Genomic DNA, 26,618 nt, shown 5'->3' on the forward strand with positions numbered 1-26,618 from the left:
ATTTCATGTATTAAAGGTATCTTAATCCGCGAAATAAGTGACGAACAAAGCACTTTTTGACTGCATTTTATAATGTTAACAGCTTTCCTATAAAACCATGCAACTCAAACCTTTGATCAACTTGCTTGCTATGTTTGTTTTGATGTTTGTAAAAATAGGTATATTGTCTGCTTCATTTTATTAACTTTATACTGGAATTTGATTTGACAATAAACATTAACTTCATTTCAAGGTTAAGTTCAACATTGCAAGTCAACTTTTATTGTTCAATCAAATCACAGTATATATCTAACAGATCAATTACGTATCAATTGCTTGCAAACATCCAGACAAACATAGTCTGAAAGTCTAAAAAAAAAAATTGAGAATTGAAATGGGGAATGTGTCAAAGAGACAACAACCCGACCATAGAAAAAACAACAGCAGAAGGTCATCAACAGGTCTTCAATGTAGCGAGAAAATCCCGTACCCGGAGACGTCCTTCAGCTGGCCACTTAACAAATATATACTAGTTCAGTGATAATGAACGCCATGCTAATTTTCAAATTGTACACACGAAACTAGAATTAAAAAAAAACCAAGACTAACAAAGGCCAGAGGCTCCTGCCTTGGGACAGGCTCAAAAATGCGGCGGGGTTAAACATGTTTATCAGATCTCAACCCTCCCTATACCTCTATCCAATGTAGAAAAGTAAATGCATAACAATATGCACATTTAAAATCAAATTCAAGAGAAGTCAGAGTCTGATGTCAGAAGATGTAAACAAAGAAAATAAACAAATTGACAATAATACATAAATAACAACAGACTACTAGCATTTAACTGACGTGCCAGCTCCAGACTTCGATCAAACTGATTGAAAGATTATGATTTCATCATATGAATATCAGGCACAATCCTTCCCGTTAGGGGTTTAGTATCATACCATCATTACATATATGAGAAGACATAAACCCTGTCATGCCAACAACTGGTTTTTGAATAAATGTGTTTAGTTCCGATGCAAAGACCCAACAAGTGAATCAATATTAACGCCAAAATAAGCAATCTTTGTTTCACCATTGCATACGTACGTTTTTTTCGAATAGCCCAGATCAATGAGTTTACATTCGGCCTCATGTTTTTTCTTTTAATTGTTTTACATAATTATCCCTGTGCTATCATATCATACAGTGTAACTTTAATTTGTTCATTAAATAAGGTCGTACGGCGACATTCGGATATTTTCGACCTTCCTTATCCGTCAAAGTTTGTCTCATAGTTGCCCATGGTATATAACATAGGCAGTTATATACCATTAATCTATAGAATCCTGATTTAAAAGCCATGTCAGTAACATATCTTTGTAATTGAAAGGGAAGTAACATTTTACGTACCTTCAAATTATCAACAGCTGGTATGTCTATTTTTGCTTGTAGCCATTTTACGCCCTGATCACCCGATCGGGTAAATAATAACGTTTCTTTATTAGTATCATCTGTCATTGTAATCCGTAAAGTCCCCATACTTGATTCATAATAACTGCGCATGTGATACCAGAATGACAAACATCGCTCGACCTCTATCAAGCAAATAAAATAAAAAGGTTCATTGAGAGTTATATTGATGGAGATGAATAAAAAGTAAATACTATCCTATCTATTTAATTCCTAAGATTCTTAGAAATATAATACATCAACACACAGGTATTTGTTGAATTTCATTTTATTAGACAAGGTAGATAAAAAGTCATCAACACTTACAACAATGTATCTTAATAAATAGGCTCGTCATAGATTACGGATAAGAATTTTATACGACAAACGTGCGTTTCGTCTTTCAACGACTCATCATTGAAATTCCATCCAATAAAAGTTATGAAGACCCCAAAAGTACAGAGTTTAAGAGCATTTAGGATACAAGTAACAATATGTATTCTCTTTTGATTATTTAACCACCATCACAAAATACAATATTTAAATTCCTAGTTAATTTTTGAATTGCAACGAGAACTACCTGAGTCCCCGAATCTGTCCAAACTTACTCTTCACGCATGTTTTGCTATTTCAAATGAGAATAAGTTCATCACAATTTATAGGTGCTCTATGAAAGACAAACAACACTGAAGGTAGATTCATTGTCTACAGCCATCTTGGATTTTACAATCGCAGTACAGAATCAGTCGATTTTTTGGCCCAAATCTGCAAATCTGAAGACAGATTTGCAATTTAATGGTAAGCCTGTTTATCTATTTAAAGAAAACTTGGTTATTTATTGTATTATGCAAAATATTTAAGCAAATATCATTTTTCTCTTTTGTTTTTTTTAAATCATGTTTGTAAATGAGCCATTCAAGGGGAGATAAATATTTCATATTTAATAGGTTTTTTTTTTATTATATTTACTTGTAGAAAAATCTCTATTCAGATGTTTGTTTATAAAGGATTTGATATAAAACATTTTAATATTGTCCGTTAATAAATTTGTTTAAATATATAGGAACTAAGTTCTTTTATACATTCGCTTTTATAAAATTCATGAAATTCATTATGTTTCCTTTGCATTTTTGTCAATACCATCTATTTTAATTTTCTTCGTTTTCTTTTTTTATTTGTTTGTATTCTACCTGTCAACTAACAATCAAGCAAAGGAAAAAAGTCAAAGTATAAAGAGCTCTCACTTGGAAAATTTATTTCTGTAGACATAACTGCATTATCACCCGTTGACCTTTTGCCACTTATATACTTTGTATATAAATATACAAATCCTTCTTTTGCACCACCTGGACCAGTAATACCCTCATATCCACTAACTATATAATTCGTCGATGGACCCTGAAAAAAGTGGAATATTTATAGACTAGGGAACAACCGTCCTCGTGAAAGGAATACAACTATTTTTAACATATTTAACCCAAACTGTACGTTTCACTAAATTACTCGAAATGTCTGTTTCATAAAGGCAGGTACCTATAAGTAAAACGCAAGATCTTGAATGATGCATAAAACGCAACATTCGTTATTTTCCAAAACAAAAATAACATTTAAAGAGTGAGCGAATCGAAAATGGAAACAGAACCATGCAGCCGACCACAAAGTGAACACTAGCTTCGATGTTGACTGTGTAACTCACCATAAAATCTTGCTCAATATGTTTGAAAAATTGCAAGATTAAATAGGCCTCACCAAAAGCAAACATATGCAGCAGTAAGGTTAAGGCGAGCAAATCCTCGTTCTTATCAAGGTTATACGATGGTAAACATACTTTTCAATGATATACGACTTCACCAAATATAGGAACAATAGCATTGGCAGAACATTGACTCCATGCACGTGTATTTTTGTCGGGATCTATATTTCATATCGGAAAAACAAGTTCAACTTCGGAGTTCATGTCAATTGTTCATCAGGTAGCAAACCATCCCATAATTCGCAAGAATTGTTGATATCTTCCTTGTTGATCGTGTTTCTTAAAACTTTTGTTTAACTTTTCAGAATGTTATAAATTGTGAATCAAATTTGTTGAACGAGTATTCGGCAGTTAATACCACTTTAAAACTGGTTGAATGCACTTTAATTCAAATATTAATCAAATAATCCAACAACATAAGTCTTAGGTTTAAATTAGATGGATCCAAGAAAATGTTACACAACCTGATCAAGTTAGAGGGTCATTCTTTTTTAAATATTCTATGCAAGTCTTATTTAATGTTTTTTTTTCTATTTATTTTGTATTTCTGGTCTCAATTAGAAATATGAGTCTGGTTTATAACAGCTCAGCAATTTTTGACTGCATAAAGTCATGTTCTTTAAACCACGTGCTGTTTGCTGTTCTTTGTATCTTTGTACTTTTATTTCCATCGAGGGTATCGGTAATTAGCTGCTGCTATGATCTGTTGTATCAGCTGCTAATGTTACAAAGTTTAGCTATCATACGATAAACGTATTGTATATCTTCATTGGGGAATTGTTTATGTAATGTTCGATTGTTTTAAACGTCAAAGGCTTGAATTTGTATAAATGAACAACATCTATAAACAACATTGATATGTTTACTCACTGATTTTTTCTCCCAGTTTAAATCATCATCAGTTGATTGAACAAACATACAGTAATGACCAACTTCTGCAGTACACTCGAATATTGAATACACTGTGAAACAAAATAAAATATATATATCTAGACCGAAAGGTGAAATGTGATTTAGAATATGGCATAATTGTAAATTGATTTAAACCATGCAGCCAATAGCATCATATATGTTCTGTTCAAGTTGTAATGTTGTACAAATTATAATGTGTACAGAAATTTTGTACAAGTAATCAGAGTAATATTAACTGTTTAACACAAATATATGTTTAGCGCTTTCAAACCGGGTTTAATCCACCGTTTTCTCTATTTGAGAATGCCTGATTCAAGTCAAGCATATGACAGTTTTGTCTATTCGTTTGATGTTTTATAAATTAATTTTGCCATTTGATTTTATCGTCCATATATTAACAACAAAATTACATATCAATAATAAATCGAAAGTACATAATTTAATTACAATGTAACTGCAACATTTGAGAAAAAAGTGAATACTATAACGGGCTGTGTTTTACTTCTTAGAAGAGGGGGTTCGTATAAGATATAAACGCTTTCATTATAACAAAAATACGATTATCATGTTTATAATGACAATGGTATCTTTATTTCAAACCTGAGGGTACGTCGCAGTTGGTTCCAATGAATCCCTGGATGCATGTACAGGTATAGGTGTTTGAATTCATTGGACTGTAACACGAGCCATGAACACACGGATTATTCTCACATCCTAAAAAAATAATAACATTTATAAATATCTTTGATAATTGTAATGAGTGTTAAATAACTGCTAGATATTCACATTCAAAAATTGAAACTTTGTTAAATTATCATGCCATTAGTAATTATACCACAACAATTTATCGTTGCATATCTTATTGTTGACACCGACTGTAAAAATAAAAAACCACACATACAAATCGTTTTTAACATACACCGGACTATTCGTACGGAATGAAGTAGTAATTAGTGTTTACCATTTCATTTATAATCCAATTAAATATGTGTCAACCAAATTGAAAACAAATACTTAAAATCAGCATACTTATAATGTACATGCGATAATCTGAGACTTTATAAAGGGTAGCTGGCGCACGCATCGTTTTATATATATAATAGAAATCGATGGAACTGTCGTATAAGTGAGAGGTTTACTGCTATAAGACCAGATTCACCATTTTCTACATTTAAGAATGCCTGTACCTGGTCAGGATTATGAAATATGTTTTCTATTCCTTTTGATGTGTTTTGACGTTTGGGTTTGCCATTTAATTAGAGATTTTCCGTTTTGAATTTTGCTCGGAGTTCAGTATTTTTGTTATTTTACTTTTTGCAAGAGTTTACGGATGCGGATATACTAAGTGTATTGCGATTACCAGATTCGCATACATCTGATCTTTTTCGAGAAAATGGTGAGTCAAACCGGCTTCATAATTTTACATATTAATTGGATAAAATGTTTTAACAAAAAAATACATCTACCATGAACATGGTAGACATCATTACCGATGCAAATTTTCAGTGGAATGTTAATCAAATCACAAATGCATTAAAAGCTTAGTGAACATTTGGATCAGCATTTAATGATTTCACTAACAATTTGCATTGTAACATTGTTTATTTCTTTTATATAATGAGTACACTTCAAATATTATTTCATAGACATTAAATTAAAGTAAATGTATCATTTTATATTCCTGGGCATTATAGATTTATTTTTACCCCGATAGTAAATATATTCAGCAAATTTGTTTTAGCAAGATGTATATAAGTATAATTTCGCTAGATTGAAGTGTTATATTAAACATGATTAAAACCTATTAGATTTTAAGATTCTTGCTTTATGAGAACATTGTTTAGAAATCAATCAATAACAATTTAGCTCTGATTTTCATTCCACTTTCCAACAACTAAGAATGTCGATGTAATTAAATTTAGCTTTTTCTAAAAAAAAAGTATTTATTTCTACAAACCTCTTGACTAATACTATAAGGTTCGACATACTGGATAGAACAACACAAATTTAAGGTGGTACCAGCACCTTGACATACATTAATTTAGCTGGTTTAATTGTCATGAAATTTGGTCAAAATATGTACTTTGATCCTTTAAAAAAAAACCAAAAAATATAACCAATAACTTTCTCAGTAAAACAATGATTGTATACATGGCAGTTTGACAAACACAAATTTTGATCATTGAGAAGCTTGATATTTCGTTAACAAAATAACGTGATGAACACTGCTGATTTTACAGAGTTATCTCCCTGTAGTGCAAGGTATCACAATAAATCTTAATGTATTTGAACTCTGTTCTGCATGTAAGGTACATACTGCCAAATGAGAAGTTATTCCCAAAAAGAATGACGACCATTCACCTGATTTATCATTCACAATTTTTTCGGGAAATGCCATACCTTCATATGAAATGCATCAAACTTACCAAAGGATGAATAGACATATCCGTACGGTGACCTATAGTTGTTAATGTCTGTGTCATTTTGGTCTCTTGTGGACAGTTGTCTCATTGGCAATCATACCTCTTTTTTTTTTTTTATATATATCTTGATTTACTAAGAAGTTGCAAGGCTATACAAACTGCAAAATTAAAAATCTACTGTTTTTACAGAAGCTTACTTTAAAAAAAAAATATATATAGTCCTTTGGTAGAAGTTATTCAATTTTATATAAAAGAGGGAGAGTCAAAGTGCAATTTAAAGTAAACATGCCTTTCTTCAAAAAAATGTTTTTATAGCGCTACCTGTTTTAACTAAAGACAATACTAGAAATAATAATACCTTATCTATACTGGCTGTACCTTTTAGAAATTCTTATTATACTTTAAAAGTCATACACATAACATAATAATTTAAACAATATCATATAAAGACACGAATTTTATCCTTTAAAATAATAAACTACTTGATGGCAGCTAAAAAACATTACACGATACTTATATATATATATATATATGTTTATACTGTTAACCGACCTGTTCCAATTAATGCTAATGTTATGTTGAAACCACGGGATGTAGCCTTATCACTTCCTACAAAGCTGTTAAATTTGATGATCATTGTATTCATTTCTCCCTCGGAAGTTGTATCCCAGACTTCATGGTCTGTAGTACCGCATCGCCTAAAAATAAAACACTGTTTATCAGCATATATTATTTTAAAACTGTCAGGTAAATATTTCAGCAGTAGTTTATATACCTGCAATGATCATGAAAGTTTGAAGGTCAAAACGAAGGTTTATACATAATTTTGCACGTGTATCACATTCTAAACGATAAGTATTTGACTGCGACTGTATTATGCCTCCTTGTAAGATTCTCTTTGAAAATGTGTAGGTTTTGATGTCTTTTTAATTTTACTTTTAATTCAACTATATGAACAATTTTCTTGTATGATTATGTTTCCTGTATATAGATTTCACAACGTACTCTGGACCTTTGTTGGCAAGAAGGTCATAAACCATTTCTATCCAATGATAACAAGCATTGTTGTTATTGCTTATATCCATATCGGTAACAGTTGCTCTAATATGGTTGCCAGGATCACCCTGTAAAAATTATTAAGACTTTAAATAAATCATTAACGAAATTATTTGGATTATAATGTGCCTAACTAAACGTTTACATAGGTATAATTATGTATAATAAGGAAGCAGTGATAAGATTGTCAATAAGTAAACTATCCATCCAAGTCACAATGTATAAAAAAAACAAAACATATTGGTCAAAGTACGACCTTCAGCATGATGCCTTGGCCAAACACCAAACAGTCGAAAACCTGGCATTTATAATTTACATATAACAGTTGCAATATAATTTTTTTAAAAACCTCTGAAACCAATTTTAACAGTAGATAAAATTTCTTGATCAAAGATTATAAGCAAGGGACACAAATACCGCTGTGAAATCATTACAATTACCTCTCTTGACAGATATTCAATACAATATCCAAATATAAACACAATAATTACTTCTGCCTATAAAATATATCATAGCAAGATTAAAGTTCTTTAGCTATACCTACCTGTATAAACCATTTACAATTTAAACCGGTGTTATAATTCGATGGGTAATTTGGTGAAGTCAGGAAAGATGTTATACCGCCTGCTAAATTAATTGTACCTCCACAATTGTCTGAAATTAGTATGAGTTCATTCATAATTCCAATACAATTATTCAAAATTACCGCCGTTTCTATCATATGCAACAACATTTTCAAAAAAATTTGATATCTCAATGTCATCAAAACCTTTGAATAAAATTATTAACTGTGTTGATATCTCTGCTACTATACTGTTAGTTCTCGGATGTATCATCATCTCATTAGTCAGTATCTGGTTACAGATATGATATACATAATATATATGTTTACTAACCCCCTACTTTGATAAATAACGATTAAATACGAAAATAAAGAAATCCAAATCCATCAGGCAATACTGACTTAGATTTACTGTGCTATCCGTTTTATTTCCCTTATTCAGATAGCTTCTCACGTTTCTATATATATGTAAATACCTTGCATGCATATTTTTGTTTGTTTATGTTCCAGATTATATTAAATGCAGAAAAATACTTCTGAAGCAGACATCATTTGATGTCTTATTTTCGCGTAAGAATAAAAAAAAACTGCATCTAGTATCCATGTTAAAATGTAAAAGAAATATTTTATGGCAACTCGTTACGATTGTTAACACTATTGACTGAGTGTCTCATTATTTACATACAACTACTTTGATCAAGTTGTTGACAAACAGTGCCAGTTAAATCTGGAGGACAAGCACATGAACAAGTTTGATCAACAAATCCTCCGTGCTGACAGGTAGGTGGTGAGACACACGAATCTAAAATAGTAGTACAGATAACATGTTATTGACATAACTTGAAAAATAGACCAACAGACCCAATGGGCCTTATTTTTAAATATAACATAACTGTTTTTAAAAAATGCAAAATTATGATTAATCACGAAAATATCGTTTGAAATTTTAACATGGAAAAATCCTAACTTTTAAAAAGTTATGCCAAAAATAAATCACTAACATTTACAAACAATTATATCACTATTAACACATAACAAGTAAGGAATAGTCGTAATCTTTGTTTCCATTGCAGATACACACATATTTATATATATATATTCGTATGAATGTTGAATTGTTGGTATTCTTGTTTTCTTCTTATAGTTGATGTGTTTTCTTCGGTTTTAGTTTGTAACCAGGGTTTGTTTTCTCTGAATCAACTTATGACTTTTGAACAGCGGTTTACCAATTTTCTTTTAATTTTTTATAGCTACAAACATTTCGGTAAATTTTCTGATCACTTAGAGTCTGGATTATTTAAAAATACTTCAATGTAAAAATGAATTAAATGAGCTAGATTTAAAAAAAAATCCAATATATGTTTTTCTCTACATATCGTATACTTTTAACATTTATCGCATACTTAATTTTTTTATTGTAAAACCACTCATACAAAACATTTAGTTAACAATGCCATAGTTTCTTTTTTTCTACAATTACACAGTATTAATGACGATTTTCTTACCAGCACATCCATAAGCCGCAGTAACATCAGCCATATCATAGAAACTTAGAGTTGTTCCAGTTCCTGCAAGAAACTCTTGTCTCCAGTCATGGAAGATTTCTGTTTTATCTCCATTTTTTGAGAAAGCCTAAAAAGATGGTGATAAAAAATACAAAACACGCTATTTTTAATGAAATAAAAGCACAGTATTCATTTCAGTACACAACATATTGATACATCTAATACGAAATAAAAATATAAAGGCAATAGAAGTAAATGATAAAAATAATCAACTTATTCAGGTGCCTGTAATTCAGTGGTTGTCGTTTGTTCATGTGTTACATATTTGTTTTTCGTTCATCTTTTTACATAAATAATGCCGTTAGTTTTCTCGTTTGAATTGTTTAACATTGTCTTATCGGGGCCTTTTATAGCTGACTATGCGGTATGGGCTTTGCTCATTGTTGAAGGCCGTACGGTGACCTATAATTGTTAATGTTTGTGTCATTTTTGTCTTTTGTGGATAGTTGTCTCATTGGCAATCAAACCACATCTTCTTTTTTGTATTATCACATATTTTTACTATTAAGAAATAAAAACAAATGTAAAAGAGAAATTGAAAAGAGTCATGTGTATACAGTATTTTTAGGCAACAGTAGTCTACCAATAATCACATCTCGAAAATCCATAAAGAAGAAAAACTAAAATCAGATGGAATCTCCTAAATTTTAAAAGGGACGAGACTTGTTACCTCGGCACTGTATTCGTCCCCTGCTATGCATGCATTCTCAGTCAACATGTCATGTTAAATTACATATTTAACTATTATTATGTTTTCTAAAGACTTAAGTTCTTTGTCTCAAGAAATAATCATGAGTGAGAGGTTTATCGCTATAAAACCAGGTTTAATCCAATATTGTCTACATTTGAAAATGCCTATACCAAGTCAAGAAATATGATAATTCTTATCCATTCGTTTTTGATGTGTTTTGTTATTTAATTTTGCCATGTGAGTATGGACTTTCCGATTTGATTTTTCTTTGAGTGCAGTATTTTTTTTCATTTTACTTTTTTTAGCACAATATGCGAGCGCCATAAGCTTTCGAGCAGTTTACTGCTGAGAGGTAAAATATTTATTGTAAATTGATATCACTACGTTTGTCATAAGTTCTAGTTTGAAGTTGTCAAAATAATTTAAATAATTGCTCAAGAAAGGAAGCAAATTTTACGTTTTCGTTAGTATTTTAAAACTCAATTTTAAACTGATATATGAAATGCTAAAACTGACTAAGACGGCAGTTATACATCAAAGGTCTAGTATGACTGAAAAAATATCAAAATTGTGATTGAAAATTTTTCAGTTTGTCTTGTAATTTAAAAAAAAAGGCATACGACTAGATTCGTCATAGGATTACATTTAATCATAATGTTTTTTAAAGAAACAGCGAATTGATGATACCTACAATTACGATTTCTTTTGGTTTAATGGCATCTTTTACTGGAGTAAAGAATGATGGGGGAACGTAAACACATTATTTAATGAGACATCTTGATGACTATATATATATATATATATATATATTCCTTATCTGCATAGTATCGCCTATTCTAGACGATCCGGTACATAGTAAATTTGCTGGTTGGTCCTTTTTATAGACTTTTATATATATATATATATATATATATCTTTCTATATAAGGATTTATTAGATACTTATTTTGTTTCAGTATCACAATGCTGATCTAGATTATTTACATGTTCAGTTTCAAATTCATCAAGGGTGTACTTACGTGATCTAAGGACAATTTAAATAAATCAAGAACTCAAAATGAACACTTTAAGCTAGAAGAGTACTAGATAAGGATCAACATTAGCTAAAATATTGATAGGTCATTGAGCTCTTTTTTGATAAGTTATGGCGGTAAAAGGCTAACTCGCACATTTCACCTTATATTTGCATTGACATTATTTGAGTATCAAATCAGAATAAAAGGAAATCAAGAATCTGCTTAAAGTTTGTCAAATGACCTTTTTATGAACTATTAAATCTTATTTTAAAAGATAAATAGGTGTTATGTGGCAACATATTTTTCATATGGAAAACACAGAGTAGTCCGAACATTTTACCCTTCTTCTAAAACCTAACCTGGGTACATCCTTTTGATATTGCAAATCTAACATAATGTTCTTGGGCGGATGAAGATAAATGCGGACTTCAATTCTGATAAAAAGAAGTCATGAAAAGCATACATCAGACTCCGTATCAGCCAGAGAGTGTAATAAAGGTCTGATAATGCCAAATTGGCACCAAGGCTATCACAATCAAATATGGTAAGTGAGTAACCAAAGCTTAACCACACCAATACCATATTTGTGTTTATAAAATCGGAACAAACGATTTTCCTCACGTAAAGTTAAATTACAAAATAAATAGTTGAATATTCGTATATGCATCTGATAATGAATTTAAGGCGGAAACCCTGTTAAAATAAACAAAAGAATTGTTATAGAGAGCGAATAATGCTTATTGTAATGTTTACTATAGTAACATATTTTTTAGAAGTTTATAGCAAAAAACATAATGTCAGTTCCGGATAAATTATGATGTATTTTTTCATAAAAACACAATTTGTATAGCTATCAGTGTATATTTTGTATAAATAAGCAGAACAATTAGTTATCAAGTCGAAGACATAAGTGTCTATTCAGTTGGTAATAAAAATACCATGGACGGGATATATATCGATTTGTTCCTCAATTGTCGTTTAGGTAACAATTGCATCGAAAAGAGAAATTCGAAACCATCTTTATGTGTTTAGGCGTGATTGTGTTGAATGTTTTGTCTTTAAAACGTAAAATGCAAGAGCATGTAATACATCATATCGCTTCCGATTCAAGGCTATAGGTTGAGTTAATAACACCAAACATTCACAGTTTTAAAAAAATGCATGAGTCAAATGAAATACCTTTCCAATGAATCACAAACACAGAGTGGGTTTGTTCGAATAGCAAATTTTTACCAACAGTACTTAACGACCGACTTGCAAGTTGGATCTTTAAAATGCATATCTTCGAAAAAACATTATTTTTTTGTATAAGAATAAGGGTTTAGTCTTCAACCAGTGAAACATTTTAGTCTGCCCCTCCACAAACATATTTAATAAGATTTTTTTGGCAATGTTAATGATTTTTTTTTAAATTCCACCTGACAACCGATCAGACAATAGTTTTAAGTTGACTGAATGCGGATAAGTACAAGTAAATTCATTTAATTTTTTTAAATACAATTGTCATTTAAGGATCTAATAATTCTTTGATGGTATATTCAATGGTTTTGAAAAGCTGAATACGCAGCGCGTCAATCTTACCCCGATTTTTTTCCCATGAATTTATGTGTTTTGAACAGCGGTATACTACTGTTGCCTTTATCTACAATGTCTACCATTTTTACTATCGTGAAAATGAACTTGCGTAATGGGGCTATAACTTTTACGAAGTAGAATTCAGAATGATAATTAATGGACATGTTTGTCTCAGAAACAAAGAAGAGACACCCGAAAATAAAGACGATTATAAATAAGACTTACATATAAACCATACATTACATTGGATGATGGGTCAAATGGAGTATTATTATATGTTTGGCTTATATAGTAGTTTGATTTAGCATCTTCTATAATATTATCCATAACAACAGTCATATAGCTGTCTCGGTCCTGTCGAGATTGTTCATGCCAAGAACCAATGGCATGCATCATTTCATGAATAATTACTCCTCTCTGTAAAAGTAACAATATTACATGGAATATCATAGAAAATAAGAACATTATATTTTTCATAGTGTCAGGGCTTCTCTTGTTGATTTGTATTTGTATATTTGAATGTTATCAGTTGTTATTGAATAACAAGAGTTACCGTTTAACAATGAACAGGCCGGGAAAACAGACTAGACGACTTCTGACTAGGTTTAACATGTCTGTTTAAACTCATAATATATATATAATATATATATATATATCAAATATACGAAAGCACCTACTGCTTTAAGTGTCATCGCTTGACCGATGTAAGATTTAGATGCTAACTTTTGTCACTGTAAATAAATTCAATAAGCTGAATATATACACTCGCATACGTAGATTTTTAAAATACTTTTTATTCAGTTATCGAAAATTCCGTACCCCAACGCAACCTTTCTCTAAAAATGAAAACAGACCTACCAAAATCAAAATTGAAGTTGTGCTTTCTTTTTTTGTGAAATTCAAAAAAATCTAAACTCTTCAAAGACAATATTTCCATTTTTTTTTTAAACCTATTCCTACTTTGCCTTTTTTCTTCTTTTTTTTTTGGGGGGGGGGATTGAGTATCATTTCATTTATTAAAAAGATTAGGTCTTTCTCTAATATTAGAACAATTATACTCGTTGATGCAAATCGTATTATTTGGAATGAGAATAGCAATGATATTTATCATAATGCTAGTTATAAAAGAAACAAAAATAAAAAAACTACCCAATACATACAGTTACACAGCTTCCTCTTATCAAACCCAACTCTTGTGGATAGGTTGGAATTTGTCCAACATACGAATAGCATTTTCTACAAGTAGTAAGAAAACAAATGAATAAAAGTATGGCTGTGAATAAAAATATGTACATAAAGCTTTTCATTTTACAGTTTTCGACCAATTGTCATAGAACGTTTTTTTTATATTCCGACAAAAATATGTCAACACCTCTATTTCCCCTATCATTGCACTGAAAAATGGTCCCTTTTACATACCTGTTTAAAAGTAAAAATTTTAGCTTAAAAGGTCCGTAACCCTCTATCTTTTTTCGATCAATTTGTTATATTTTCTTTAAAGAATGAAATAACCAAAAAAAACGGCACTTTTGATAGAAACTTCAAATACGCCCAAGCCACCTTAACAAACATTTCATTATGAGCTGTTCACATATGATTTGGTATTCATGGGTTATCACACTTGATTCATTGTTAACTTTGGTATAGTATAGTGTTCTTGTAGTCAGTTTTGAAATTGGAACATTTAACCTAATGCCTCATGTAGGGCTATTTTCAATTATAATTTACGATTACAAAAATATTCGTGGATACTTAAGAGAACTAACCGTAAATCAAAAGTGTTAATCTATTGTATGATTGTTTACAAGTAGCAAAAACGTTTTCGTTTGAATCCATAATCAATTGGGGATACTATCATGGAATTTTACAAGTGAGAGGTTTAGCAAACTATAAACAAAATATTACAGTTGTTGTACTTTAGTGTGATGTGTTTAAGCTTTCGTTTTTGACATTTGATCATGATATTTCCGTTTTTAATTTTCTTCGGAGTTCACTGTTCCTTGTGATATTTCTTTTTGGTAGAATTTTAGGTTCAATTTCAGAAAAATATTATTATTTGAACACGTTAACAGCGTGGATAATACTATCTAGAATTCGAGGCTTTCCGAATTTCATGAATTCTTAGATCTTATATAAGTTAGAAATAAATAATAATAAGTCTTGAAACTTTTCAGATTTAACGTAATTAGCTCACTGAAGAGGCGAACACATTGTGGTCCTCTTCACAAAATTATGTGCTATTTTTATCCCATGTTAAAGCCTTTTCATAGCCTTACTTAGAGAATATTTTACTGTGTGCTTAAATTAAATAACACACGACAAAATTAAATGTTTAAACGCATGTACACCTAGTTCAACCTACCCACAGGTAATTCTTGTATCAGATCATACTTTCTGTCGTCTGTGTTCCGCGGAGTGAGTTTAGAGGTGTCGGGTGTTTGTGGTTGATATTGTATGTTATATTATGCGGTATTATTGATGATTCTTGTTAACATGAGTGATAGATTATTAATACTTTTGACACATTGCATGATGTTCCTATATATACTCACGGGTCATGAACATTAAACACAACGTAATGAAGAAACGAACATAATGTGGCCCTCTTTAGATAATTTTGTGGCTATTTTTATTCCATGTTAAAGCTAGCCGTCGTCCTAGTAATAGCCTTACTGTGAAATTATTTGATTGTGTACTTAAATTAAAAAACACACGAAAAAATTTAAGGTTTAAACACATGTACAACTAGTTCAACCTTACCACAGGTTGTTCTTGTACCAGATCATACTTTCTGCTGTCTGCGTTCTGTGGAGTGAGCTTAGAGGAATGGGTTTTTGTGGTTGATGTTGTATTTAATACCGTGTGGTATTTCCGATGATTCTGTTATCATTAGTGATATGATATTAATACTTTTGACACATTGAATAATGTTCCTATATATACTCACGTTTTATGAACATTGAATACAACGTAATTAGTATGAGTAGTGCTGTCATATGGAATCCACTTTACACAGGTTTTGCTATTAAAATCTGCTATTGCATCGATTATTTCTGTTCTTTCGGTAGCATCTGCAAATATAAAATTGTCTGCATAATTTAATGTTTTAGATTGCTTTGACAGAAAGCGAAATAATAATGATACTACTGGGCTTTATCTTTGTCTAAAAAGCATATATGTCAAAGATGTTTTCTGAATTGATATAGTAAACAGTATTTTGCTTGTGAAAAAAGTCCCCCAAAAAAATCGGCAAAAAAAGGAAAATCATAAGGTATCAACGAATAGTGAATAAGATGAACTATACACCTATCCATTGATATTCATTGATTAAGGTGTCCTACAGAACTGCAAGGTTTTATTATAATGTCGGGATTATCATACATGTTGACAGTAGCAATGAGGTATTGTGTTTGAAATAATATAAAATATAAAAAAAAACAAGGTAAAAGGAAGAACAAAAAAGAAAAAAAAATAGAGCAAAACAAGCGATACTAATTGTATATAATTAGGAACTTAATTACAAGTTAGATAAACTGGAAACTGAATTATATAAATTGATAAAGATGTTGTAGAGATAAAATTGTAAGGGTCTGTTCGATTGTTGAGTGATAAAGTCATTAGTTGTTTGAAAGACTATACGTTTTTGGTAAGGGTTATTCCATGTTGCGAAAAGCAATTATCAAAAACATCGGCACACATTCAATTTTATTTGAAACCTTACATGCTTCCTAGTGCCAAATTGTAAACTTTCAGAAGAATTTACAGACGTTAAAAAAATAGTTTCGGAAATGCAAGCTAAGCCTACCAGAAGGAATCGAATAAATTTTAAATTAGACGGTACTGATTTCATCTGAATGTTACTTTTGCGTCATCTCTTATGAACGCATTGCAAACGTTGCCTTTGTCTAAGATGTTACAAAAGGGGAATGCATCAATCGATAATTTTCAAATCATACCATGAATATGAAATTGTAATATCGAAACACTAGACCACAATCGCACCACGCTTACCGCGATCTAAAATTAACTCAGATCGTCTGAGGTCGCAGAACGAGTGGCTTGTTAATTTTCATTGTTTTTACGATGATACGTCCTCATTACGTTTTTACAACGATCCCGCTACGATTATGACGATCTTTCTACGCTCATCACGTTCTTACTACAACTTTACCACAAGTTATCCGATTGCAACACGGTCTTCTACTGCGATTATAACACATTCTTATCACGATTATACTACGTTCATACCGCGATCTGACTACGTTCTAAGCATTAGATAATTTATAACATCAAAATCATGGTCCATTTCAATACTGTTCCATTCCTTCTATTTCGAATTATTACGAAGATTTCACGAAAACAGTACAATCATGCCGCCAATATTTATTAGAACACTTGGTCGTGGTTATGGGTAGAATTAGTTGTAGAAATACCACTGATAGTAACGAATCCTGATATAGCAGAGTGGTCGGACCGACTAATCATGCCGAAATTACAACATACTGCTTGCTGCTAGCTGGTTCATCAAGCTCAAAAAACAATCTTTTAGTGAACGATAGCAGAGATGACACAGATGTGTCAAGCATGGTTGAGCCGTTACAGAAAATGGACAAGAGGTCCTAGTTACATACAGACAAACACAATATGGAGAGCTTAAATACTTTATGTGAAAATGACAATAAATATGATGGTCGTAGTATGAATGTAGTCAGGACGTAAAAAGATGATGACGACGAGGCCGGCATGGGCATGCTTGAATCGTGAACAGCATGGTGTAAACATGGTATAGTCGTAGTTGAAGCGTAGTTGGGTCGCGGTGAGAACGTGATGGTCGTAGTGAGGTCATTATAACTTCGCTGTGAAATCGTAGTGCAATATCTCCGAATACAATCACGCGTTCGCTACGCTCTCGATACGATGATACAGCCATCTTTGTGATCGCACAATGACCTTAGTGTGCTATTACTACGATTCTTCTCCGACCAAATTTCGCCACGACCGCACCACGACTATTTGAACATGTTCAAAGTTTACCACACTCATCACGATCCTGAAGAACTCTCTACGACAGTGATACGATCTTACTGCGATTTACAGGATCGCCCTACAATCGTCAAAGTTGCGTTTATCTCACAGATTATAGTACGATCGTGGTCAAGTAAGAATATTGTATAAGACACAATCGACCAATTTACATTAACATCACACAAATCTGGAACCATGAGTTCTGGTTCTGTGTTGACATGGCCTTAATATTGGGTGTTTACTGTCGACTTATAGTTGTTAATGTCCATAAATATCTTTTCTTTGCATTGTCATAATAAAAAAAATTTGGAAAATGGTGCCGAGGAGTTTCAAATGTTAATCTTTGACGGGTAAAAGTTTTGTAATTGTAAAGAAATTATTATTTCAGGGACTGAATTTTCGTCTCTCCTTTGACACAATTTGCAAGTATGATTTGGAGGACATAATGGTAGTACATTCGAAGGGGACAATGAATGACTGACCTTTTTAAAAAGAGAACCAAATATCTTGCACGGAAAGAAACCCTTGTAGATTTCGATAAAGATGATGCCACTGCAAGGCAGTACTCGCATCCGCAAAGTATAAAGGGATTAATTTAAGTTGTAAACCTTGTTTCCCAGACCACTATAAACAAATATGTTTAAACTGATTCCTGAAATATGATTTAATGCAAACAAAGTATAGATTTGTAAATTATTTAACTGATAATCATGTAAACACCATGTATTTGAATTATACAAGTATAGATTTCCAGATTTAAAGGTGGACACATCATTTAAATGTTTGAAAACAAGACTTGTTGACTGAGTTTGGTAGGAGACAAAAAGTTATACAAATGTCATCTTTTTTATGATCTATTTGTTTCATTTGGTAACCAATAATACTTGGATAATGAAGATAAAAAAACGTACCGGTAAAGACTTAAATTGTTTATTTGCAATTGTCTTAAATGTAAATCAACTTACTAAACGTTGAATTGATCTCATATGGAACAATTCCGTTTGGCCAAAACTTAATATTTGGGCCAAACTCCCTCTTAGATGGATCCTAAAAAAGGAACAAACCAACATTTAAACTATAAGAACTATGAGGACAAATCATTACCGGTTCCTTTTTAAGTCATGTGAAAATTTCATTAAAATTCATTACGAGATGAAAATGTAGTGGCCAGAAAAACTTCAATTTTTGTATCTTTGAGTTTATGTATACCTTAATTAGAAAATATTGGGTTCTTTAATGCATTTGTTATTTTTATCTTTTACTTTTAGTCTATTTTTGCGACTATCTATTTGGCGTGCTAAGGTACTGGCGTACTTATTCATCCCTTCAATAAGTCGTTGTGTTATGGAATATGTTTGTGTTATTTTCTTCGTTTTTGCTCAAATGTTTTGTGACCATGCATATGTCTTTCTCTAAGTCTTCGTGTGTTGACTGTTATGCTCCTAGTTTTTTGCATTTTTAACTATTATGTCTGTTTGTTTACACATTGATGTAATTATATCTGAGTTTGATTGCTAGCACATAGGTGAGAGGTTTACCTTACTATAAAACCTTTTTTTACCAACAATAGAAATCTGTACCAAGTCATGAATATGTCAGTTGTTATCAATGCTTTTGATGTGTTTGTGCTTCTGCTTTTTCCATTTTATTACGCGTTTACGGGTTTACGGGTATAACTATTTTGATATGAGCGTCACTGATGAGACTTATGTAGACGAAACGCGCGTCTTGCGTACTAAATTATAATCCTAGTACCTTTCATAACTATTAAACAATTATGTATACCAGTTTATCAAAATGGACGTCACACTACACCTCGAAGAATATGAAGAACAAAAAATTAAAATTATCGCATTGATCCAAAGGTCAAACGTAGGGCATGCGCTTAAATGTCTATCAACAATACAGAAAATTAAGGGAAACTTTGAGGGGGCGAATTAAAGTGGGGCATACATGACATATCCGTCTTCATCAACAATATTTGATTAATTAATATAAAATAGTCCCATTAAAATGATTGACTTAATGCTTCACCACCCTCTCAGTGTCATATTTTCGCCCGACATCTCTTTCATTTGCTATTCTTTTACAATGTTAAATATGTTCACAATAATTTAAACCTAGGTAACAATATTGAATTGTCAATTCTCGTTACAACATTATTCTAAAGCAAACATATGAATGGTCTAAAAGCAATAATTTGTTTATACTCGTGGGATGCTCAAATAATTGCCCAATTGGGCAAGTGTTATTTTCGATATTTTTGAACTTTTTTATTTTGTCAAATTTTGTTAAGGATATGCATTTGATATGTAAATGATTGTTTTTCATTGTATAATTTTACAGTTTTTCATATTCATTATATGTTTACTTAGTTCAAACTTGTGTATCGTTTCTTCAGTTGACTAGTATATATACATTTATAAAATCTAATAGGAAAGGAAGCGCGAGGGTTCGATTATTTTTAACACATTATGAAACAGTCTATGGTCATAAAATTCTTGAACATCTCTTTGTCGAATACGAAGCTGAATTATCTCTCTCGTTCTGATTGTCTTTACCAGTGACAGACCAAATATTTTGTCCGTCATTACAAACTTGATATTGTTCTTTTATTATCATATCACTAGTCATAACTTATATATTTGTTATCAAGAATGGGGTGTTTTATTGACATAAAGATGTTTTCATAAGCTGAAACTATGTTTAAGAAACCACTTACATAAGGAGGGACTGGATGGTAATCAAAGTTGTCCGCAATTGCTCTTGTTTTGTCCTTGAGATTACGTCCAATGGGCTAAAACAGAATTTAAAAAAATGTCATAAAGGAACAACGCAGACATTCAAAAATATCATTATGTGATTACTGTATCACATTCGTCATTGTAATTAATTTATAGCAAAACTATTTTGAAGACGAATTCAATTGTTTTATCGATGCAATGAAAAAGGGTGAGTGTAAGTATAATTTTTTTAAACACACATTGTTACTGATTGTATTTCTTAAAAGAACATGATCAAAGTTTTCATATAAGAAAATAAAGAAAATGGGGATTGTGGAATACAATCAAATATATTCTTCGGTCAACGCATATATTTTCAAATGATAAAATGAGACTTACTTTAAACTGAATACATATATTATATATGGAGTGAATTGTACCTGATGTACTTTGCCATGGTCATCAATACTCATTCCATCTAATAAAAACGCCAAATCCGAATCAGGGTCAAGCTTCTGTAGATAAAAATAATGATAAAATCAATGTTTTTAAAGTGTAAATTGATCGTCTATTATTGTTTTACTGTGCCGACTTCTGATGTCCGAAAGTCTATTTAGAAAAAATGGTTTGACCTTGATACGTCACCTTATGCTTACAATTAAACATGACAATTGTCGACCCAAACTTTCGCCGGCAATTTTATGTCTTAAAAATGCTGTAAGATCCCCATATCCCCATCTGACAAGAGCCTTTTTTTTTTTGCTTTTTAAAAGATATTTCTTTATAATGACACCAGGAATGTTTTGGCAATTTTTTGTCGATTACGGCTTTATATTATGAGTGCCAGCCAACAGTAAGATTTAGATTCAACTTGTATTTAGATTATTTTACTTTATCAGATTATAGAGAGTACTCTTCAAAAAAGCATTATATTACTTTGTTTGAGTCTACAACCATTCCACGGAAAACAGAGCAATGGGACAACAAGATCTCCCGTATGTTAAGACAATTCCTTCGATTGTTTTTTTTTAATTTTTTTAACTTTAATTGTCTCTCCCAAATCGATTTACGATTTTATAGTTACTCGAGCTTAAATCCATATATGAATTGTTCACGTATTATGGTAAACTTTATGGAATTGTATGCTACTGCCATACAAGTGAAAGGTTGGGTTATCTATAAAACCCGGTTTTATTCACACATTTCTACATAAGGATATATTTCTACTAAATCAGGAATATGCTATAGTTTCGTTTGATGTATTTGTCCAGTCACTTTCCGTTTTGCTTTTTTCTTTCTTAAAGTTCGGTTTAGGTTGCTAATTTTACTTTTTATAAGATGTGCTGTGAAGTGGTGTGACAGAAATGACTTAACAAGTTATAGAATGTATACGTTTAAACTTTCCTTTTCATCAGGCTATCAAAATCGCTATTTGATGTGATTTTAAGGATTGACATGTTTATTAAATCATATTGCCTTTATGTTCGCTTTTTACTTTGATATTTTACATTCTATTTAAGGTTCTTCATTTCGCTTCGTAGAGGCTTAAAATTAAAACAGGTTATTACCATTAGAATAATATGGACATTGTATATATTGATTTCAATACTTAAATCATCGTTTAGCTATTAGATTTTATTGAATGTGGTACTATTTTTAACACATTGAAAAACGTAAATATATGTCATTGATCAACAGAAGATAATTTCTATTAAATCTTCTTGAAATAAAACAACTTTTTATAATATATATATATACATATATTTAAAATGAACAAATGTATGAAGATCTAATAACCCTTTAATTTTTAAACCTTTGATAGAATTCAGTTCAACCTTCTCCTTTAAATAAAAGTTTCGAAGATAACTACTAGGGTTTTTTTTCAGAAGAATAGAGTAAAACATACCGTTGGTTTATCAAATTTGTACCCCTCATTGAGACCCTTTGTTTCTATGTTTGATTCCTGGTCAAGGGTCCGTAAGTTTTTGGTAAGTTGTCGGTTGCTTCGAAAGGCATTATCATTTCTGATATAGGTGGCGTCCTTATCCTGTAATTGCCTGTGTTGAATTATCTGAAATAATCGTATAATACAGGGCATATTATGATATGTAATCAAGGCCACACGTTTCAATAAATATAAGTAAATATAAAGCATAAGTAAATGTCAAAATTGAAAAATGATTATACAGAGAAAACAATAGCAAACTATGCGATGAACGGGTTTTTAGTCTATTCTACAAACCATCTGTAAGACATTTGTGTACTAGGTATACAAAATTAAGTATTAAAAGATGAGAAAAAATAGCTGTGTTACGGATAAAAAAAATACAATAATTATTAATTGACGTGAACAGGATTCCACGGATATTGACGGTGGAATATTAAATCGTATTAGTAACCTAATTTAACGTCTTTTCGTTATACTTAAATAATAATAATTCGTGTTATTTCTACCGAGACAACTTACAATAACATATAGACAATCATGAACATTTAGTTTAGGTCTTATAAATACTATCATAGCATACGTTTCTCTCAGTCACGGTAGCCTTTGAACAATAAAATAGTTTTTAAAGTCTGCATAAAATTAAAGAGAAAACGAAATAGTGATCAATCTATCGTAGAAAGTATCATTTCCTGCATACATGTACTACTAAGACGCGAATACGAGTTATACAAATGGTAATGTATTTACTATTAAAGGAACCTCTTTTTGTTGTTGCGCTTCTCTCCCAAAAAGTCCTATTTATAGTCGCATTTATCCTCCATTCTTATGATTCTTCAGTTTGGGTTATTTTTGGAGAAAAAATCAAAAAAAACTTCCTGGTATTTTTTATGCCATCAGACCCAACTCTTTAGTCATAGACAAGATTTCCGGTTTTATACTTTTAAAAATATTTAACTAATTACTAGATGATAGGACATTTATTTCGCGTTTTTTGGCATATATATTTTGATTATACTCCTATAACATATATAGACTGTCTATATAATAAAGCAGTGATCGCCGTGCAGAAGAAACTTGGAATTGATAGTTCAAAGCAAATACACTTTATTTATAATATATGACTTTCTGAAACTCTCAACATAATATATTTTACAAAATTGATCCTACTACAGATTAGTTACATACTTAATAAAGTTATTTATGCCCCCAATTTCGCGGGTGCTTCAGTTTGATAGATTAGCGCACTTTTTCACGAGACAGACTAGCGTTTTAAGGTAAGTAATATGTGATAAATGTAATCCAATATACCATAAGCTGCAACATTCTCGTTTCAGCCATAAAGTTTACCTATGAGATACAAATGATGAAGCTAGTTCCGGGTCGGATCGAGGATGTTTTGAAAGGGCCATCGAAGTGAAGAAGTTCTACAGAGTGTAGCCATACTTTTAACAGATTTTGAAGAATAATTGCTTAAAATGAGGTATTTTTCAATCAATGGGGGACGTACAACCTCTGTTCCCACTTGAACCTCAAGTGAGCTAAATGTCTATTGAGATATTGCGTAAAGTTATTTAATATAACAGTTTTAAATTTTAAAACACATATATAAGATTGTGAAATTCACACTGTCGCTTATGCAATTTAAAATCTAATTTTGTAACGATCAGTTAATTTCAAGATCAAGAAATGATCAAGATAGTTTGGATGTTAATCGTTGCTATTATATGCCCTGCATTATTATCATAGCTAGTTTTAGAAATATAAACAAAATTACCTCACGTAATTGTCTTCCATAATTGTTATCCAGTTCATTGGTGGTTCCCTTTACTTCTTCTACATTAAAACAAGCAGAAAATCAACGCATTTTATAAATAAAGGTTAGTTTAATTGATAAATAGTTCCTATCAGTTTTTCTAATGAAAAATAACCATCAAGCGAAAAATTTAAAAATAAATATAACAACGATTCCCCTTCCTCCCTAAACAATTTACTAGATACACAAAGAAAAATAGAAATAATGAGTAAAAAGAAAATGTATCAAAAGCACGTCCCAAAAAACAAAAAAAACAAGAGCAATCTTACAATACAAAAGTCGTACAAAATTTTAGAAAAACAATAAGTTGTTGAAGAAATAATGTAACAAAGAGAAGTAAACCATGTTTTTTAAATAAAAAAGTCTTGAATTTGTATCTTCTCAGACAGAAGTAAGCCAATATTGCATGTCATTTAATGACTCCTGATTTTAATGTTGTTGTTACCATTTACAAGAGTTTTTATTTAGTTTGTAATATAAAAAGAAAACAGAACGCCAACAACATTATGCAATATAAGCTGAGTGGTTTTTTTTTCCTCTAAAATATAGCTCCCTGAAGCATAGTTTTTTTTTCTTATAAGTGTTCGCGAATGAAGCAGTGTTTGTCGATACTTTTATAGCATTTTGATTCAAATCAAGTTTTCAACCTGTGTATTAAATTTCCAATATCTATATATGTTTTGACGTATAGCATTATAGCACTAGTGCAGTCCAACCTTCAAACTTGGCATGAAAATATGAATATTAGGTTGTTTTTTAATGTTTAGTGACGAATGTATCAAATTGTTAATATTGAAGAATCTAAAAGAATACAGTGATTTATTTTCCAGATTTGTCTACAAATTTGAACTGTTTCGATTCTATTAGCCCTCACTAGTATTTGCTATAAGGTATACATTTCGAAGTCAATTTTACATCAATTATCACTAAATAAAACTTATATTGGTATAGCTTAATGTTAATAGTTGTAAACCAGTTTTAGAAATGTCAACTATAGAGTCACGATTATATTATTGTTTTCAAAAACTAAATTTTGCAAAGAAATATCTTATATCGACAAGCTATTTCATAACAATAATAGTTTATATGAGGGAAAATAATGTTTTGTAATAGGTAAGAAAATGTCAATTAAATAGTTATTCATATTTAATGCACATATATTGGTGTACGCTTACCTTTCGTTATATGAACTGCTCCAGTCAAAACTGCAAAATGAACCAGAATAATAGCGTGACTGAAATACATTTCTAGTCAATGTAGTTGTCTCATTGACAAAAAAAATAGCTATAACTTTTTACTTGACCTAAAATCTTTAAATACTTGAGTCCCAAAGAATGTTGCTCAACATGAAACATCTTTCAATTGGTCAATGCAATTAATTCTTGAACGATCAGGTTGTTATTGGCTACGAACTAGTCGTCACAGAATAAGGAGGATCTTTGATGAATAAGTTTATTTTTGGTAGCTTTGACATTTTAGTGATAATAATCAAGTATTTACTCTTATTAGTTATAATGTTGAAACGAGGGGTATCCAAAAAATTGAACAGAGTTGGTTCAGAGATTTCAATATTCTTTGTGCTACTGGTATGTTTATATAATGCGATTGTAACTTTTTATCAAGTTGCATGTAACAGGGAGCATGACAAAATGGAAATTTTAAATATAAACTTTCAGAAAACGCATGACTGACGTAAATATACCAAACTGATATACCTGTTATCTTTGATGATTTTCCATATATACTGTGTTGATGCCACTGCCTACATACATGTGACACATAAATAGTCCGGGGACACAATATATCGTATTTTGCTTTTCGTTGTCTACAAATTAGGTCCATACTGTGGGTGTTGTATTAATAACACATTTTAAACACTTTTACAATTAATTTCTTTATACTTAATGCATGAAATTGTCAGTAGAGAGATGACATTCCATTTAAATATATGTTATAAACTATATTGAAAATCAGAATGCCCAGTACCAAGTCAGGAAAATTGCCATTGTTATATTATAGCTCGTTTCTGTGTGTGTTACATTTTAAAATTGTGTTTCTGTTGTTTCGTATTTCTCTAATATTTAATGCTTTTCCCTCACTTTTTGTTTGTAGTCCGGATTGTGTTTTTTCTATCGATTTAT

At 31.0% G+C, this 26,618-nt stretch overlaps 2 protein-coding genes across 2 annotated transcripts in view; both read right to left on the bottom strand.

Annotated features, from left to right (window-relative positions):
• LOC134706932 (mucin-2-like) overlaps positions 1–13,379 on the bottom strand; it is a 38,086-nt gene extending 24,707 nt beyond the window's left edge. Inside the window, exons 1-10 of the mRNA XM_063566304.1 lie at positions 13,194–13,379; positions 9,628–9,754; positions 8,808–8,924; positions 8,105–8,214; positions 7,510–7,628; positions 7,057–7,202; positions 4,682–4,795; positions 4,040–4,131; positions 2,661–2,814; positions 1,378–1,562 (exon numbers count right to left, since the gene is read on the bottom strand). Coding sequence (XP_063422374.1) covers positions 1,378–1,562; positions 2,661–2,814; positions 4,040–4,131; positions 4,682–4,795; positions 7,057–7,202; positions 7,510–7,628; positions 8,105–8,214; positions 8,808–8,924; positions 9,628–9,754; positions 13,194–13,364 — 1,335 coding nt within the window. The 5' untranslated portion in view covers positions 13,365–13,379. The remainder of the gene's footprint in view (positions 1–1,377; positions 1,563–2,660; positions 2,815–4,039; positions 4,132–4,681; positions 4,796–7,056; positions 7,203–7,509; positions 7,629–8,104; positions 8,215–8,807; positions 8,925–9,627; positions 9,755–13,193) is intronic.
• A 734-nt stretch (positions 13,380–14,113) lies between these two features.
• Positions 14,114–25,766, bottom strand: LOC134705704 (uncharacterized). The gene is made up of 8 exons (XM_063564425.1): positions 25,653–25,766; positions 24,439–24,497; positions 22,623–22,787; positions 21,157–21,231; positions 20,716–20,790; positions 18,959–19,040; positions 15,916–16,039; positions 14,114–14,204 (listed from the first exon to the last, which is right to left on the bottom strand). Exons 1-8 carry the CDS (start codon positions 25,720–25,722, stop codon positions 14,114–14,116), a joined length of 741 nt encoding a protein of 246 aa, XP_063420495.1. The 5' UTR covers positions 25,723–25,766.
• Between the last annotated feature and the right edge of the window lie 852 nt (positions 25,767–26,618).

The sequence above is a fragment of the Mytilus trossulus genome, chromosome 2 (genome assembly GCF_036588685.1).
Source record: "Mytilus trossulus isolate FHL-02 chromosome 2, PNRI_Mtr1.1.1.hap1, whole genome shotgun sequence".
NCBI lineage: Eukaryota > Metazoa > Mollusca > Bivalvia > Mytilida > Mytilidae > Mytilus > Mytilus trossulus.